This window comes from Callithrix jacchus, chromosome 6 (assembly GCF_049354715.1).
Source record: "Callithrix jacchus isolate 240 chromosome 6, calJac240_pri, whole genome shotgun sequence".
NCBI classification, from domain to species: Eukaryota; Metazoa; Chordata; class Mammalia; order Primates; family Cebidae; genus Callithrix; species Callithrix jacchus.
The window spans coordinates 143,163,019-143,182,700 of NC_133507.1; the positions used below are offsets into that span (position 1 = coordinate 143,163,019).

At 39.5% G+C, this 19,682-nt stretch overlaps 1 protein-coding gene across 4 annotated transcripts in view; it reads right to left on the bottom strand.

Annotated features, from left to right (window-relative positions):
• Positions 1–9,495: 9,495 nt before the first annotated feature.
• Positions 9,496–19,682, bottom strand: part of EPHA4 (EPH receptor A4) — a 153,793-nt gene continuing 143,606 nt past the window's right edge. For 2 of the 4 annotated variants that reach the window (XM_078329179.1, XM_078329180.1), the window contains exons 16-18: positions 17,859–18,043; positions 16,649–17,565; positions 9,496–12,007 (exon numbers count right to left, since the gene is read on the bottom strand). In XM_078329179.1, coding sequence (XP_078185305.1) covers positions 17,884–18,043 — 160 coding nt within the window. In that variant the 3' untranslated portion in view covers positions 9,496–12,007; positions 16,649–17,565; positions 17,859–17,883. The remainder of the gene's footprint in view (positions 12,008–16,648; positions 17,566–17,858; positions 18,044–19,682) is intronic. The other 2 variants (XM_008999563.5, XM_035305880.3) reach the window with 1 other exon arrangement.

Sequence of the window (19,682 nt, forward strand, 5' to 3'; positions counted from 1 at the left end):
GTTAGATTCTTCCCCTTGTCTCTCCTATACTGTGGACCATCATCATTATAGCATTGCTCTTCTGAGCAGCTGTTTTTTAAAGCAGCTCCCACCCCCCAGGTCCCTGCCACTGCCTCCTCCCCGGACTTTTTGTGAGCCTGCTGCTCAACCCAATTTCCCAAATTACAATTGGGAAATGTCTATGGAGAACATAATTTGCCCCAAACTTGACTGAGGCTTAGAAATTCAGAGAATACTTTATAGCTGCTTCCATCCCAGATACCCACATTCTACCTTAAATCTCCTCAGTAGGTGAATGCCCTGCCTATCTCCAAGGCTGCCTCCTTACACAGGTGCCCACTAGAGTACCCCTAATATTTTCATGCTTAGAATCTAAGACTAACTCTGTTTCCCTACCTGGGGCCCAAAAGAAGAAAACTGTCTTTCTCTCCAGCCATCCAAGGGCCAGATGTGTAACCCCTTCCTTCTAGGATAACTGACAATGATTTATCTTCCATTCAGGGAAAAATCATACCCCATTGCTACTGGTCTGGCCCAATGACTCAACCAACTACCAGAGCCAATGGGAGATTTCCTAAAGTCTAGTTTATTCAACATTCAGTTATGCCTCTTGTAGGACAAGGGTAGGTCAGTCCACATCACTAGGACCAGTCCAACTTCTTATTTACTTTTCCTCAAAGTGATTCTTCTGGAATGCAATATAAAACATGAAAAATTATGCATTGCTCCTGTCATGGTCACCCAATTTGATCTCATATTGATCTGTGAACAAAGGGTGAGTCCCCCTCCACATACACACATTTGCATACAAACATTCATGCACAAACATTTGCACATGCATGAAATCTAAGAGAAAAAAAAACGGAAGAGGTCCAAAGACAAATGATAACATAACCCCAAATCAAAACTTCCTATAAATGCACAGTTACTGTGGTTTCAGCTTAAAACAGTTTTAGACCTCCAATTGCCCAAGGCATATAGTAATATTTATGGCTATTATCATTTATTATTGTTTTTTGGATAAGTAGAACACAGTAGTAGTAATTTGCAATATTTAAACTAAGTAAATGGAGATCAGATACTAAATCTTACATGGTAGTCCTCAGGGGAAAAAAAAAAGCAAAATATGGCTACAGTTGCAGAGCATGAAGATGCAGAGCTACCATTTCTTACCTATTTACCACCCCATACCATGGCCACTTTAACAACTATTTACACAGTAACCTAAAATGTAAGGTGTTATTCCCATTTTATATATGAGGAAATAAAGTAATTTGCCTAAAATGACTCAACCAGTAATTTGTGGACCTACAGTCCATGACCAATCCATTTGACACAAAAGTCGGTGATCTTTCTAATATCTCTCAACAAATTCTTCTATCTGCCTCATACCTGCGAAAATAGTACATGATGATAAAAAGATGGAGATGTTGAAGATAAAAAAAATGAAAAAAGACAAAGACTTGATAGTTGATGATAATTCACATATTTAACGTAAGAATACATGCCATGGGTAATTACAGCATTTCTTCTTCTTTTTTTCTTTTTTCTTTTCTTTATTTTTTTCTTTTTTTGATAGGATCTCACTCTATCACCCAGGCTAAAGTGCAGTGACATGATCTCAGCTGATGGCAACCTTCACATTCCAGGCCCAAATCCTCCCACCTCAGCCTCCTGAGTAGCTGGGACTACAGGCATGTGCCACCTGGCTAATTTTTGTGGGTTTTTTTGGTAGAGAAAGGGTCATGCTATGTTACTCAGACAGGTCTTGAACTCCTAAGCTCAAGTGATCCACCCACCTGGGCCTACCAAAGTGTTGGAATTACAGGCGTGAGCCACCATGCCTGGCCTCAGCATTAATTTTTTTCTTGAGTTTTAGTTTAATCAAAACAAATCACAAGGCTTCATTCATTCATTCTTTCTTTCAAGTAATTCAGCCAACATTGATTAAGCAGCTACCATGTGGCAGTCACCATCTTAAGCATGAAACTATGCAAAAGAGAGATTCTTGCTTTTGTTGATCTTGCAGTCTAACAGGGGAAGCCGGCAATAAAATCACTAAGAAATCTGCATTGTTGAAAGCACTCTTTCAACAATAAGATAAGGGCAAGGTGCTGTGAGGAGTCACCCAGCTCAGACTAAGAGAATGAAGAAAACCTCCAGGAGGCACTGACTCAGAATCCTAAAGGAGGAGTAGGCAGTAACAAGTTGGACATGGTCGATAAAAAGAGGAAACAGCATGTGTCAGGCACAGAGGTATGAAAAGTCTTTATGCCTTTGGAAAATTCTAAGTAGATCTCTTTGAAGCTTGGGTAAGCAACATTTGCTCTTCTATTAGTCTGTTTTCATGTTGCTATAAAGAACTGCCTGAGACTGGGTAATTTATAAAGGAAATAGGATTAGTTGACTCACAGTTCCAAGTGGCTGGGGAGGCCTCAGGAAACTTTCAATCATGGTGGAAGGCAAAGGGGAAGTAAAGGCACCTTCTTCACAAGGGGGCAGGAGAGAGAGCCCGCACAGGGGAGACCACCACTTTTAAACCATCAGATCTCGTGAGAATTCCCTCCCTATTATGAGACTAGCATGGGGGAAACCACCTCCATGAATCAGTCACCTCCTGTGAGGTCCCTCCCTCCACACATGGGGATTACAATTCAAGATGAGGTTTGGGTGAGAACACAGAGCCCAATCATATCAGCACTCCAAGGCTTACTTTCTTCATCTATGCGTTAGAAATGATAAAGTATATTCTTCGTAGAGGTGAATGGTTTGTTTGACCTGTAGTGACTTAGTCCTTGGCATGGTTCTTAGTCCTTGGTAAAAGGCTCCATGAAGGTGAACTGTTATAATTATGTAGAACATTGTTGGCCGTGGCAGATTTGCTTTTGGTTAACAGGAACAGAATACAGAAAGCCTCGGTCAAATTGACTTAAACAATAATTTCTGGTTTCTAATGTGAAAAGTGAATGAATAAACCAAGCTTCAGCTATGGTTCTCTCGGAGACACATCCTGAGGTAAGCTGGTAGATATTTAAGAATGAGCTCTATGAGGAAAGGGAGGAAGGGAAGAAGGAATTGAAAAAAGGGAGAAGGAAAAGGAGAAAAAGAAATAGTAGCTGATTTCCAGTTTTTCAGATTTCTGTGGTATAAATACTCCTACCATGATCGATTTGGAGCTGCCAAGATGACCCTAATGGGCTCATAAAACTCCTGAAATTTTACCGATCAGTTTTCTTGAGGTGGAACAAGGTGGCTCCAGTATCCCACTGGGTCCAGCTGTTCCCTGAGATTCTCCTCACCTCCATGTCACCTTCATCCTGAGAATGCTTTTCACATGATCCTGAAATGGTTGCTGGAGGAAATGGTGTCATGTTTCGACGGGAACGAGGAAAAAGGGTAAAAAATGCTTCTCACATCATGGAAAGGAAAACTCAAGTTTCACTCTGACTGGGCCACTTCTGAGCCAGTCACTTGATCAAGGGCTTACTATGGTTCAGACCCTTTAGTGTAACTTATAGCTGGGGATGGATCAGTCTCACTCAAATGAAGTAAAGAGAGAACATGGCTTCTCAAAATCTGTTAGCTGCCATTAGGAAGAGAATCAAAGGGGAGTGAATACTGGGTGAGCTACCAGCAAAAGCCTGAGATACCACCTAGGGAGTTTTTGCCTTACTGGGAAGATAACACAAGGATTTGGGGTACGTGCATCCACGGAAAATTAGTCTCCTGATATCAGATGCCAAGCCTTACTTTAATAGCAAGAACTATTTCTAGCATCACTACAGTTTACATCAAGGGAAAACATTTATCACCCTAGCTCAGGTTTTAACTTCAGGAATTTTATAAATAGGACCTAACTTATAAAGAGGCAGTTTATGAGGATCTTCTTATTTTACAAATAAAAATCTGTTTTGATTCTGTCAGTTCCTGGATATACTGAGGGGGGAGAAAGATGAACTCCATTAAACCTTAACTGAATGGTAAATGAGGTGGTGATTTTATTATGTCATCCACAAGATAATGCATAAGCAAGAAGTACCTAGGGGCAATTAGCCCCTTGAGAGATTCTAATATTTCAGTAAGTCACAGAAATAAATTCTGAGCAATTTAAAGAACTCTATTAATTGCAGTATTCTCTTTCCCACACACAAAAAAAATGGTGTGTCTTCTCGCCTTTTTCTATCAAGCATTTCTTGAACTTCTTTGCAACTTTTTAGCCCCCTCACATTTGCCTCTGACTGATTTTAAATTATGCTAATTGGAAGAGGAGAAAAGGCTGGTAATGGAATAAAATGGAATGCTATTTCTTATAGCATCTGGTGCAATCTGAGCCATTTAAAAGTGCATCTTATGGAATAGAGCTCTGAATAAGCAATGCCAGTCTGATTACAAACAACATGGGTCTCATTAGAATATGTCAATCTGATTGCTAGGTAGTGATACACTGCAGATGACTAGGCTATCATTGCCTCTTCCATATTATGTGTATAATGTATAGTTTCTCTGGGTGTATGTTAAAGCCACTTTCTCTCATGCCTATCTTTTCCAGCTCCGCACAAAGCAATGTCTATGTTCCACTAAGTTGATTTTAACCGGGGTCCGTAGGTCCTAATTCTATTTTCTTCTGAGTATTCATCAAGTTTTCTACAGCAGTGCTGTAAACAAAGAATTATGTGGAGGGCAACTGCCAGAAATAAGATATGTCAGGGGCCTATTACCCACTCGACTGGGAGCCGTCAATGGCTCAAGGCACTTCCTCCAAAAGGAAAGGGTAAAATAACTGAGGCAAAAGCCCACTCTAGCTACACGTCTTAATTTGCTTGTTGATTTAAGTGTGTCGTGCATTTTTTCATTGTCAAAATCCATTTGGTTCCTTACCATAACTGGAAGAATTCAGACATTTTAGCTCAGGTCATGACTTTGGGGCACACTGTACCCTTCACGATTTAAAACCACCTATGTGAGCTCTGAAAGGAGGACTTGAACATTCTTGTGTTCCAGCAGCATAATCTCTCTGACACTTGCTCTACATCATATGTGCCCTATCCCCAGTCAGTCCTGCAGCCACCTATGTCAGCCATGTAAAAAAGCCAATCTCCACTCAGCTGCAAATCCAGCTAAATACTTGGAATATGCCTTGGGGTGTAGAGGTAGAGGATTCAAGAGACTTGAGCTTTTGTATTGACTGTGGAGCAGTTAGCTATGCAACATGGGGTGAGTCTTCTGGATTTTTCATCTGACACCCCAAAGAATAGATTTCCAAAATGTATTTCCGAGAACTTTTATTCCATGGAGATGTTAAAAGAGATTCATTTCCAAATAGATTTGCAAAAGGTTAAGTTACATTGGCAAAATTGGTTTCTTTACTATGGCACTTCTCAGAACCTATAATATACCAATTCACAATTGCCTTGTGAATCTACAAAAAAAGGTTGGGAAATACATCACTGTTACTTGATGTTATTAGGCTGTAGAGACTTCCCTGTCCTAACCTATCTTCCCCCGAATAATACTCACTGACACCTTATCAACCTAATGTCACATATAAATACCCACTCTCTGTTGTGCTACATTTGGACAGCATCTCATGTGAATGCACTCATTCATATGGCCTGACTGCTCCATATAGATATCTGTGTTTGTAGCTCCTGCTTTCCATAGCAGTTTTCTGTAGACTTTATTACTCTGAGTTCTCAGAACATTCTGACAAAATAGAGAGAACTTTCTTCCATTTTAAAAATAAGTAAACAGAATTTCAGAGAGGTTAAGTGATTTGCCCAAGGTCACACAGCCAAAAAGTAGCCAAAGAAAAATTCACATAAGTATTTGATTACATCATGCTCTGTCTTTACCTCAGTTAATTTTCCCCTTGTCTTGGGATCCATTTTTTGCTTCTATTTAGTTAATGACTAGTCTCTCTTTCTCACAGGCCATCATCAAAGTGAAGAATGGCATTTGACAAGTGCTATCCATGGCTTTTATGCTTAGAACACAACCATGATAATTAAAGAAAATCACTACCTTCTCCCCAGTTATGTATCACATAGCTGAATCTTAGTGATAACAGATTGTACTCTGCTTTTAGTAAAAAGTAGAATGTGGAGATGAATTCTTACAAAACACGGTGTGTTAGATGAACGTTGTATTTATGTTACCGTTTTCTTCCACAAGAGCTTACCAAAAATAAACAAGCAACATGACAAATCAGTAAAATAATAAGCTCTTCGGCAGCAGAATAGGCCAGCAGTGTTGAGGGAAGTATGCAGTAAACCCTGTTAACAATGTCCTGCTGCACTGTCATCAAACTGAAATAGACACACCTGATAAACTGTTTAATGAGCTAGGATGGAGCAACGTGGCTCATCACTGAGTATGGCAGGTTGTATAGAGGTTAGGAGCAAATAGCTGGAGTCCAGCAGCTTGTGTTTAAATCCCAAACTCTAATCCTCATTAGTAGGGTAGCTTTGGACTTGCTGTATGCCTTCGTGTTCTCACCTATAAAATGGGGATAAGAGTACTTTTATCCTAGGCTTTTGTGAGAATTTAAATAGAGCTTAGTACACTGTCTGGTATTCAGTGAGTGTTCAAATATGTTAAAAAGAATGACATCTTGTAAGTGTGGGCACTGGCTCCAATTCTGATGAAGCCTTCGATCAAAGTTTTAAGGTCTAGCTCAGCTGATAGATGTCAAGGGGCTAGGGTGGTGTGTTCTTCGCATTCTGGTTGTATTTTTATTTTTCAAGGGGAAAAGAATGTTTCACATGTCTTGCCTGGTATTAGGGTTTATTTTATGCTCTCCACCCACCTCTACTCCTAGGGAGTCTGAGCTGCTAAGGCAATTTAAACCCTGAAAGGCAGGTCCTTTCATGTATAAACAGAAGATTGTTCATAGGGAAAGTATAGAGATCTGCAATACAGAAAGGAAATTGCAATTTCTGAAGCATCTGGATAAATGAAGATGTAAATGCAAACATTACAGCAGGTCTGAATGTTGTTTGTGCTTCTCAGCATCTCAGGGGAAGTGACCATTTGATGCCTGTGGGAGATCAAACTCAAAGATTGTAGTTGCAATTGCACCTACAAGACACTTCCCCTGACATTTTCTAGGTGACGATTTTCCTTTGTACTTGTGGTAGAGACCCTCCAGCCACTCAACCTTTCAGTTCCTCTTCCTGTGATTATAAGATGACTACACTTCTCAGCCTGCATGGTTATGATTGGTTCATGTGATTGGGTTCTGGCCAGTGAGATAAGGGGAGTCGAAATAGAAACTTTTTCTATACCAGGTCATAAAGCTTTCAAGACAATTGTCCACATTCTCTTCTGCTTATGCAGTGCCCTTGGTCACATAATGAACATGGCAGCATTGCAATTGGGAAGGAGCTTGGATCCATGAGTCACTGCATGGAAAACAGTTGCCAGGAAAATCCTCTGGATCTTCATCACACTGAATTAGGCTAGAAATAAATTTTGTCTGTGAAGCCACTGAGAATATGGGGTCATTTATTAGAAGCTTGCATTCATTAGCCCAAATAATATGAAATGCAATGTTACTCTACACTAAAATTAATCTCAAAATTACTGTTAAGCTTACCTGTGTCTGGACACTGAACGTGGAATAATAGACATTGGAGACTTTGAAAAGTAGGAGGGTGTCCCAGCACTTTGGGAGGCCGAGGCGAGTAGATCATGAGGTCAAGAAATTGAGACCATCCTAGTCAACATGGTGAAACCCCATCTCTACTAAAAATACAAAAAATTAGTGACACATGCCTGTAATCCCAACTACTCGGGAGGCTGAGGCAGGAGAATTGCCTGAACCCAGGAGGCGGAGGTTGCGGTGAGCCGAGATCGCGCCATTGCACTCCAGCCTGGGTAACAAGAGTGAAACGCCATCTCAAAAAAAAGAAAAAGAAAAAGAAAGAAAGAAAAAGAAAAGTAGGAGGGTGAGAAGGGGCTGAGGGAGGAGAAATTGCTCAACAGGTACAATGTACATTCTTTGGGTGTTGGTTAAACTAAAAGTTCAAACTTCAGCACTATGCAGTATACCTATGTGACAAAACTGCACTTGTACTCCTTAAACTTACACATTTAGGCAGGGTGCAGTGGCTCATGACTGTAATCCCAGCACTTTGGGAGACTGAGGCAGGTGGATCACCTGAGGTCAGGAGATTTGAGACCAGCTTGGCCAACATGGTGAGACCTTGTCTCTACTAAAAATACAAAAATTAGGTGGGTGTGGTGAGGCATGCCTGCAGTCCCAGCTACTTGGGAGGCTGAGACAGGAGAATCGCTTGAACCTGGGAGGTGGAGGTTGCAGTGAGCTGAGATCACACCACTGCACTTCAGCCTCTGTGACAGACCAAGACTCCGTCTCAAAAAATTACATGTGGCAATTTTGATACGACCCTACCAGCTCATTTTAGAACATGCAGGGAAAAACACTTTGTGGGTTGACACTCTGTCTTTCCAAACAAATGAGGGAGAAAATGCCAAACCTAGTCTCTTTCAAGTCACAGATATGCAGCCAACTACCATCCATGTTAATATAATTGATTCTGGAGAGCAGCTTAAGTAAGCCATAAACACAAAGTAACCAGACACAATCCAGGTTCTGAAATTCTTTTTAAGACCCATGTTGTACAATGTTGCCAGTAACACTAAAGGCACACCCCTGCCCTTTTAAGCCAACTGCTGCTCTTAGGGGCTTTAGCTGAGATACTAAAATAAAACTTAAACCTGATGTTCGATCAATAGGCACTTCGCCAAATTGATAATTTAATGAAATAGCATCACGAAGAGAGCCTTCATCCTAAAAACCATGGTCATTAAAATTTTTGTATCCCATAGCAATTTAGAATTTGATGAAATTTTGAAAACCTCCCCATCAAAACACATATGCAAATATAGTAATTGACATTTGCTCAGTCTTAGGGATGCTGTCGGACCTGCTGTAGTACCAATGTACCCTCAAGGATCCATGGATCCTAGGTTGAAAGCACCTGGAAAGGATGGGTAGCTGGTTGCTTGGATCGGTGACAAGGTTTTAAGAGAGGGTATAAAACTGGGGGTATTGAAGAAGAAAGTTTATATCATCAAAAAGGCTACCAAGAATCACTACCATTTGTTGAGTTCTGGCTGGATGTTAGACACTGTGAAATGTTTCGATATATTTAATCTTTTTAAAGCTCTTGCATTGTAATTATCATACAAGAAAGGAAATGGGCAGAGAGAAGTTAAGAGACTTGCCCTAGACTGTATAATTAGTAAGTGGTGAAGCCTGAGTATCAACCAAAGTCTGTAGTCTTAATTACCATTGTCTAAGTCAGATTTTCAAATGCGTTGTTCTCAAGGGTGAGGAATCTTTAGAAGACAATAATTTTTAACCTTTAAGTATGTTCAGTTGGAATTTAAGATTTTTTTAAAATTAAATGACAACAAATAATTCATCTAGGCACACCATATATATAGCAAGTTATTGAAAAGACAATTAGATTTCAGGGTTGTATACGGCAACTACTTTATTATTTTCAAATGCAAACTCTTTGCATTTAGTTTGCTATTTTACAATTTTACAAACTAGGTATAAAAGACCATAAATAAATGACATAAGTTATGTGTACCTAAAGTTCATGAAGGGAAGAAAAACACCTTGACAAATTAAAACAAAATAGAAAATCTATGTCTAACTCAAGAAATCGCTCAAATTTTGGAACGTGTGAACCAAACAATGTTCTGTTTGTTAATTTCTTTTTCAGTATGAACTAAATTATAATATGCCTTATACATTCTAATTTTAACCACAGTCCTTGCATATTCCGACATACTTAGAGTGATACAAAAAAATAAATGCACTCTTCAGTGTGTATCAATGCTTGATGTTGTCTGGAGAATGTTAAATAAGTGAAAATATTGCTTCTAGAACTTTCCTTTACAGGTCAGAATTTAAGTGTCTTCAGACAAATATTGAGGCTACACGGGTGTATGGATTAATACACATATCCTTCACAGATTGAATACAAGAGGTCTCAGAACACACAGACCAGCAGTGTAATGAACACAACCTTTCTTAAAATAAGAACGTTTTTCAACACACCAGAACATTCCATTCGTAAGATTGCTAAAAAAGAACTTGGGGCCTACATACACAAGGTGAAGCTACTTGATTTGGTGCAGGGGAGTAGCTTCCCGCTGCTCTACAGATCAGCCCGTGAGTTAGCATTGGAGCTGACTCAGCTAGGGCTTGCTCAAGGGTTAGACCCAGACCCTGAAAGTTGGCCTCCTACTCTTACCTCTGGAAAAGATGATCTGCTCAGAGATTCAACCTCATTTCTTTATACATATTTTTCAGGCATCAATGCATAGGCACATCCCTTAAAAAATATACTAAGGTCCCCAAAAAGGGGTGAATTAACTTTGTCACTCTGGCATAGAATACAATGCCACACACCCTGTCAGAATGTAATAAATATTTATTGATGATTTTCTCTACTTATTCAACAATAAATGGTTCGGAATCTTTTTTTTTTTCCTCAATTTTCCCTGATTTGATGTTATAGCTTATATAAATGGCCACAGTTTCTGCAACCATAGCTTAGGATAAGCAAGGCAGCCACTCAGATTATGAAAAATGGCAGTAAGTTGGCTGGAGTTTGGTATACATATCACATATCAATACTGAATCTTCACACTCCGGAGCTCTGATTCTAGAAGGCTGATGCTCTTGTGAGGGCAAAAGGAGTTAGCTACATATTAATTACTGTAGAACCTTCCTAGTAATTTGGGAATCTGAAATTGCCTGAGGTCATTTCATCCCAACTACCTTAACCTCAAGAGTCACTGGCATGTATTTTTCTGTGATACTGGGAGACAAAGTATTAATCCAAGACACATCATCTCAAAGCTGACACACATATCTACGTTCATCTCCAAAAGTATATGAATTGCATATATTTGTTCTCATTCAACTAGTCCATTTATGCAGGAAAACAAAGGCTACTTGTACTCCATTTGGGGTTACCAGACACATTCCATCTCCTTCTCTCCATCAAGGAACTGATGATTCAAATGAGTTCAATCAGAATTTGTAATTTTGATGGGTTGTCACCTGAATGGATTTATATTTTAAATTACTTCACCATTAAGGTGAAAATGCTGCTGTCCAAAGCTGTAGAATTTTTATTAAGGTTAGTGTGACAGCTATAAAATACACGTATAGATACAGGACACTGAACATCTCTGGGTTGTCTTTCCAAGGGGACGGTCTCCAGGGTCACTGTATCATGTGGCTCTTCATCTTGAAACTGGTGGAAAACCAGATCTCTCCAGGTGTAGCATTCCACAACATTCACGGGTAGTTCTAAGCATGAGGCTACACACACATACACACACACACACACATACACGCATACACACACACACACTCATACCTATGTACACACATCAAAAGAGATACTCAGCTCATATTTAGTCTAAGAAAAAAATATATTTATATCACTGCAATGGCACACCCTGGGTAAAATGTTACTTCTGCAATGCATATCGTAGGCAGCTCATGGAACTGGCTTTGTTTTGTGTGATTGCACCTGACCTGGTGTCCGTAGTAAGACCTGTATGTAGCATTTGGTCACTTGCTGCCACACCAATGCAGCAGTGACATACAGGAATGAAGTATGGAAATACATATAAATAAAACAGCAAAGAGTCCGGGGCAAGGGCTCTGCAGAGCTGGTGCTGCGAACAGTGCATTCCTCGGTGCAAGTGGAGAACAGATGCTGAATCTTAAGTGTTTTGCTGTTTCTTTCACTGGGAAAGGGAATTTGCAAGAGACACATTTATTCTTTTCGGGTATGGGTGTTGTCACATCAGTCTCTTTGCCCCAGAACTGGCGTAATTGAAGCAGAAGAAACACATTTAGACGGAACTGAGAAGGGTGTGTTCTGTTTTCTTCCACGGGCTTTGTAATCAACAGGAAGGGCTGTGAGGCCAAGATAGCAGAATCTACTCCCTGTAGATAAAAGAGCAAGACTTTAGACAAAACGCCACCAATACTGCTAGCCAGTTGTCAACCACTATTTTAAGAAAGAATATATAGGTTCATAGAAGTTGATATCCTTCAGTAGAAGTAGTTTGGGGGAAATCACAAATTATATTTTCCTCTCCTGAAAAATAGCAATTATAATAACAAAAATGCTCACTAACAGCTTAAGTTAATCACAACTCTGAGATAGGTACTATTCTTAGCCCCATTATATGAATGAGGAAATTGAGGCATAAGGAGGCTAAGTACCCTGCCCAATGCCATACGCTCTACAGTGGCAAGGCTGGGATTAGACCCCACAAAGTCCTAGTCAATATTTATGTTGAACAGCCTGTCTTAGAAATGAAAATCCTGACTTCAGTTCACAATCTGAAGTCAACAATAATGATCGAAAAAATGTAAACTAAGAAGTGAAAAGAAGTGTTTGCTTTTCTGAACAAGAGAGTAGCTCCTGATAAATAGAAGTACATGATGTAGTGAAAGAGCCATGCTCTTTACGTGTAAACAGGCAGGAGAGAGGGAACGTGGGACACAAGGAGAGACTTGCCCCGTCATTGACAGAGGTCTGGGCTCAAGCCTCCTTCTGCATACCAGGAACTAATCAGCTGCAGGCTAGAATTCTAGACATCAGCCTGGGATCGAACAAGGCTGGTATGCACCAATGGAATCCTCATGGCTTCTCATTGTCCATATATGTGTAAAATAATCAACTCAACCAAAGGAAGTAAGTTCCCTTCTTTCCTTTGTAACAACCGACTCTCCAGATTACCTACTGGACTATACCTCCCACCACGGTGGTCATACTTAGCAGCTGGTGGCCTCAAGTGAAAGGCAGTAATTGAGACCAAAATGCACTTTGATAGTTGATTTTGCCTATTTTATGAAATCACATGTTTGTTTTGCTTATGTGTACATTTACCATGTAGAGAAGAATAAAATTTAATTTTTTTGTGGTAAATGACCATATTTAACATTGTAGAAAACACTTTATTTGGAGAGACAGAAATAGTTTTCTGGCCAGGTATTGTAGCTCAAACCTGTAATTCCAGCACTTTGGGAGGCCAAGGAGGGAGGACGGTTTGAGCCCAAGAGTTTGAGACCATCCTGGGCAAAAGAGTAAGAGCCCGTATTTACAAAAACAAAAACAAAAAATAGCCAGGCATGGTTATGCACACCTGTGGTCCCAGCTACTCAGGAGGCTGAGGTGGGAGGATTGCTTTGGCCTGGAAGACACAGGCAGCAGCGAGCCATGAGCGCGCCACTGCACTCCAGTGGTGACCGAGTGAGACCCTGTCTCTAAAAAACAGAAACTTTGCTCTTTAAGTTATCCACAGACAAATTGTTATTTAAGCAATTTAAAATTGTAAATGTGGGTTAGGGCATTTGAAGATAACTGCCCATATCTTCAAGATAACTACGCATATCTTATTGAAGATAACTACCCATATCTTCAAGATAACTATGCATATCTTATTGAAGATAACTAGCCATATCAACAAGAAGCCATTTGTTAGCCACTAAGGCTATTTATTTTGACAATAATGTAAAAATGAAGGAAAAGGGATCAAATCTACTTTCTAACTATTTCCTCTCTGGAAATCAGTCAAGTCCATTGAATACAGTTTTTGAAACCTGAATGTGCAGGGATTTCAGCAGGTGGGCAGGTATTAATGTGAAGAGTGAGGAGAGCATAAATATGAGCTTAAAACTCCAGAGGGCGTTCTGTATCCTGTGGACACACTAGGTGGGTGATGATTTCTTTTGCTACTAGAAATTCTTAGAGGAGAAAGAATGGTCTCACAAACACATGTTGCCTTTCAGTCTGCCAATTCCTTCTCCATTTAAATCTGGATATCAAGATATATTACATAAACATATATGTAATATTAAGTGGGCAGTTTGGGGACTTGGCATGTATGTGAAAATGACTGGACATGTGAAGTGAAACATACGGGAATGTGAAGGGCTATATCTACTTAATGCCAGAATAAGAGTTGCGTGAAATAAGTCTTCTCCTCCTACCATTGAATTCAGGCAACTCCTTTATCACGAGAAATTTCTTAAACAGAGACCAGACAAAGCATGTAGTCTATGTAGGGTCATGAGTTAAGGAGAATTCATTGTGACTAAATAAACAAAGGCTTGTTCCTTTGAGTCATTCGTGAAGACATCAAAATGTCTTTACCATCCAGTTCTTTTCACTGCAATAGAATTGAACTTGTGTGTATCACTGTCTTCCCCATTACAAAATAATAGTTTTATAAATGTCAAGGTTAAATAATGCATGTTTATCCTGCCAGCATAACCTGATAGGTCTACCACCATTGTATAAATATGCATTTACCCCCAAACTCTCATAAATCCATTTAAAGTGAAGAAGCTTCACTGCGTGACCCCCCCTACTACTGAACTTCATTTCACCCCACTCTGGCATGTTGTAATAAAACATTTGGGATCGCAAGTGAAAGACAGATGAATAAGACTTGGACAAGGTTGGAGGAAGAAGTGCACCTTTCTTCTGTGGAGCTCACTGTGTTTTACTTAAGAGTGTTTCATACACACTTGCAACAACACCATGCATTAGGAAAGGTGTTATTATTAAGGTATCATTATCTCTCTAATTTCCAGGTGGAGGAACTGAGTTATAAAAGAAAAGTGGAGTGAATTTCCCAGTGTCAACATTTCAGTTGGCTTTAGAATCCATAGCTGTCCGGATGCCAGAGTCTGGCTCTGCGCCCTGGGAAACAATGCTTCATTCCTATTGTTCTCACATTTCTCTTCTAAAACTTCACAGAGGCAGTGGAGAAAGTTAACACTTTAACTCTTGCTGGATATATTTTAGGCACTTGGAAAGTCCTTTTTTGGCCTTTCCATTGGCCTTCACTCTAATGTATGCATATGGTAAAATTTTTAAGATTCAGAAGGCGACCTTTGAATAAAATAAGATTTCATACTTCACCTCTCTTTTGATCCTTCCCTGATTACTTCATTTACAGAAATACCTGCTGAGCAGGAACAAAACAACACCAGCGTAGTATGTAATGTTAATTTGTTAGGCTATTTCAAAATGGACATATTCTCTTTTGAAATGGTCTGCTTTTCATATGTTCAGTGTTTAGAAAATACCTTAAGTTGTTGACTTTAAGAAAAAGAAAACTTTTAATTATTCAGTGTATGCAAGGTAACATTTTGTTGCTAGTTAAAATATAATGCCAGTTGGGCACGTTGGCTCATGTCGGTAATCCTGGCATTTTGGGAAGCCGAAGCAGGTGGATTGCCTGAGGTCAAGAGTTCAAGACCAACCTGGCCAACATGGTGAAACCTTGTCTCTGCTAAAATACAAAAATTAGCCAGGCGTGGGTTGTGAGTGCCTGTAATCCCAGCTACTTGGGAGGCTGAGGCAGAATTGCTTAAGCCCAGGAGGCCGAGGTTGCAGTGAGCCAAGATTGCGTCACTGCACTCCAGCCTGGGCGATAGAGTGAGACTCTGTCTCAAAATAATAATAATAATAATAGTAATAATAATAATAATTTTATTTAACAAAGTAAGAAAAAAAAAAAAGTCCTGCATTTGTTAGCTTTTAACATAAATATCCAGAACTCCAGGCCTCTGCAAAAGTGGCGATAAAACAAAAATCGTTGGAGTAGTTTTAAAAACAGATTAAACATTCCTTCTGAACAGAAAAGCTTTTACAACTAATGTTGCAAAAAAGGTTTTTACTAAACTGTCATGATTTGACAGCATCAAATTTAACATTCCTTGCTCTATAAGAAATAGCCTTCAGGCTAAAACCAAGGGGAAAAAAAGGTCATTACAATCAGCCAAACTCTTGTTTGAAAGTGATAAAAATGAAATAACTAAAAAAACAAAACAAAACAAAGAGAGAGAGAAAAAGAAAAGTTAAAATGTGTCCAGTCCAAAGTTATGTCCTTTGCTTTTAGGAATGAACAAACTCAATGCTGGGATGTAAAAACAGAAGTGTTTAAAGCTAATAGGCTTATGAATGGTGTCTTTTTCAGTAGGTCAACTTTCTGATCATGAGGAAGCCGAGGTGATTCCAAGTCTCACTGCTGACATCTTGGTAAATCCTCTTTGTGTGGCCCTGTATGGGGGACAGACCTTCCTGGAGCAGGACAGAAAACGAGGCTAATGGAAAAGTCTCCCCAGTACTTCTTTATCGAGGTAAACTCTCCAAAGGACGGGACCCACAACCCAAGAAGGACAGAGAGAAACGCTCCTGTGCTTGCTGCCTGGTGCCCAGAAGATAGTAAGTATGTGTACTATGAATTAATGGCACCAAAGGACAGGAGCCCTTTGCAAAGGAGGGCAACAGCCAGCAGCCAGCAAGAGTCCAGAATCAACCCTCTGAGCACCCTGACCTCATCTGGTTCATAAATCACTTCTCCCCGGAAGAATAGCAGGGAAACCGTACTGTGTTTGGTCTCTCTCTCACTGTTAATAAAAGGACTGAATTTGTGAAAAACATCAACACAATCTGAGATACATGAAAGAGTGTTTTTCTGTTTTCAGTATTTCAAATGAGATCTAGTTGAAAACACAAAGTAAGTTTCCACTGGAGAAAGATTCATTCTTGGTTTTTGGGCTTACCTTGCAGATTGGGGGTTGCTTCTTTAGAGGGAAGTGGGAAGTTCCCTATTCAAGATTGTCACAGCCCACTATCCATAAGGTAGTTATGACAAGTTTGTAGAGTCCCAAAATAAGACTTTATATGGCACAGCCTCAGGCCCAAAGAAGCAGACCTTATTTGTCCAGTTAGGGGTTATGGGGCTTGGGGTTTTGAATATATATTTTAAAATCCACTTTCCCTTTCTTTCCAGCCCCCGGGTCATAGGAATCCACCAGGTGGCTTGAGCACTGAAGAGGCAACACTATGAGCCACGTTGCTTTCTCCTAGGATTTTTTTTCCCCAATGGCATGAACCAAGCCCTAAAAGCCACAATTGAGTCCTTAAAAAAATGTTCCTGGGCATGGTCTCCATTCCAGTGAAAGAGAGATGATGGTACTTTATGCCACAAACAAAATACAATGGTTGTAACTCCAAATGGAGAGAGAATCAGGGATGTCTCAGAAGCTCAGTGTCCGGCAGCAAATACAGCATCAAAACTCGGAGGCAGTGTTCTATTCCTATAGGTACATGTATTTTACAGACTGGTGATGAACAGAAAAGTACTTCTGAGAAAAGATTTGTTCCAGGTCCAATTCAAATGACCGGCATTCATTTCTGTAAGCCCCACAGTTTCAGCAATCTGTACACCAAGCAATGCTGCAGATATTTTTATTTCTTTAATTTCAGAGGGCGAAGACGAAGTAAAAAAAGTGCAGTTCTTCAATTAAAGTGCATGGATGAGGTAAACTAATTTCAAGAGTTTTGAGTTTATTCAGTACTGGCTCAGACAGGAACCATTCTGCCGTGCATCTGCTGCATTTGGGTTCGCATTGCCTGGACACTGCTCAAAATCTTATTCTGGTGCGTGATGGCTGTGATACCAATTCTTGCCAGGTCCCTGTACGTAGGGCGACAAAAGAGGAACAGAAAAAGTCATGGGGGCTGACAATCTCTTTTCTCAGGCTTCATGCAGACACACATTTGAATCAGCCACAATTAATACAGCACAACAAGGCAGGTGTATTAAAATGTTTAAGTAATTTAATGCAACAATGTAGATACTTTATAGAGGCTGTGTAAAAGTATACTCAATCAAAATGAGAGGCATTCCAGTTTTTTTTTTTAAATGAGTAGGATGATTATGCAGCTCAAAGCAAAAGAAAAAGAAAATACTATTAAATCTAGATTTACCCTTTGGTGTTACATCGTTGAGTACTTACTCCTGGTTCACGTGCACCACAGCCTCTAGCGTGGTATAACCAGCAGCTGTGAAGTTATCCTTATACCGGTCCATTTTAATGGCCTGGAGCCAATCGCCCACCGATACCACAGCGGAGAATTCAGGGGAGCTTGGATCCAACAAGGCAGTGTTAGGTCTAGAAACAGAACAAGAAGGTATAAGCAGAATGGAGCTACCAGCGAGACAGGAAGACTCAGAAATCAGATTGCCCAAATAGGCAAGGAGAACTGAAAAGCTAAGAGAAGGTTTTACACGGAAGAAATGTTGTTAAATGCAACCATGCCATATTTTGTTCTTATTTTCGCAAAGCTGCTAAAGCATGTATCAATCATCCTATTTGTTCCTAATTCTAGTTCCTGCACTTGTTTTTGGTGGCACTCTGAGGACATTCATGCTCATAGCAAGTCTTTTAACACCCAAGGCTGAGGTGAAGACTGGGAGAGCCCTCATGGCTGAAACCTGTTCAGTCTTTGCAGAAAGAGTCCGGTCTCTGCCAGCACTAAATATTACAGACTTTGGTTCAGCAACTATGGAAACCCTAGTGAAGTATAAGTGAGGAAAACCGCGAGCCTGCAACCTGCCAGACTGGATGGAAGCACAGAAAACAGCAAGAATTCAAGTCCAGCATGCTTCCAGCCAGGTCTGCAGGCAGGCTTGGGGCATTCAAACAAACTTGGGACAGCAGGGAGTTAATCCCCTCTTTAATCAACCCATGCTTGACCAGCATGAGTGCCAAGGCTGGCAGAAGAATGGCCACTTTGATCATTGTTTGGCTTGTGGAATGTGCTTCGTGTATTCCCTTGCTGGGGTTCCTAAATAATGATTTCAACAAATCCAAAGCACTTCTTATTAACGTATTTATTAGTTTACTTATTTCTTAGGCCAGGTGTTTTCTATTAGGTCACTGTCGTGAGCAGCTACAGGCAGGAATTCTGCCTTTCCTAATGATATTGACATATAAAACAATCATTTACTAATAAAAACTATTAAGAGAATTATTAATCATCTTCATTATCCAGTTGCTTAATAATCATACAGTAGACCTTCATGGGGGTATTTATACTACCTTTACTATTATAATCTGTAGGGAAATACTGCTACTGTTAAATCATAGTTTTCGACCACTGTTTTCTTTAAAAATTACAGCATCTGTTTGATCTGAACATTTTGACCTGATTTTCAAGGTGATACTATGTTTAAGTACAAACGTTTAAATCAGAATTACATCATTACTACTAAATTTTCAGCCAAAACCCCTTTCCTTATAAAAACAAAATTAAGTCGATATAATGCCTTAATTAATTTCTACAAAGCAGAATTAATCCAATTCCATTTAAAAATTTTTCATTTTTATCTAAATTGACTTGATTTGTATTCTTTTTTTATATAAATATTTTGACAAACATTGGTTTTATCAATCAGTTTTGTGTTCAAATAATACGTTGCCATTGTAACCTTTCTTTTGTGTCCATTATTTCAATTAAGTTTGATTTTCTGAGTAAAAATCTGTAAATATTTACAGCAAAAATAATCAAGATTGATTATTTTCTTAATTTTGAGTCAGTAACAAATGTTACCGCATAGAATTTTGGATATTCAATTGAGTGTGGATGTATAGCAATATTTGTTATTAGACAAAAGCCAATCATTTGCATTTAATTCTGACTTTAAGCCAAAAGCATTAATGAGAAAAGTGTAGGCTCTGAGCACTGACAAGGACAAAATGACCTTACAATGAAAATATCTTCACTTGATGTCAATTAATTCTAAGAGTT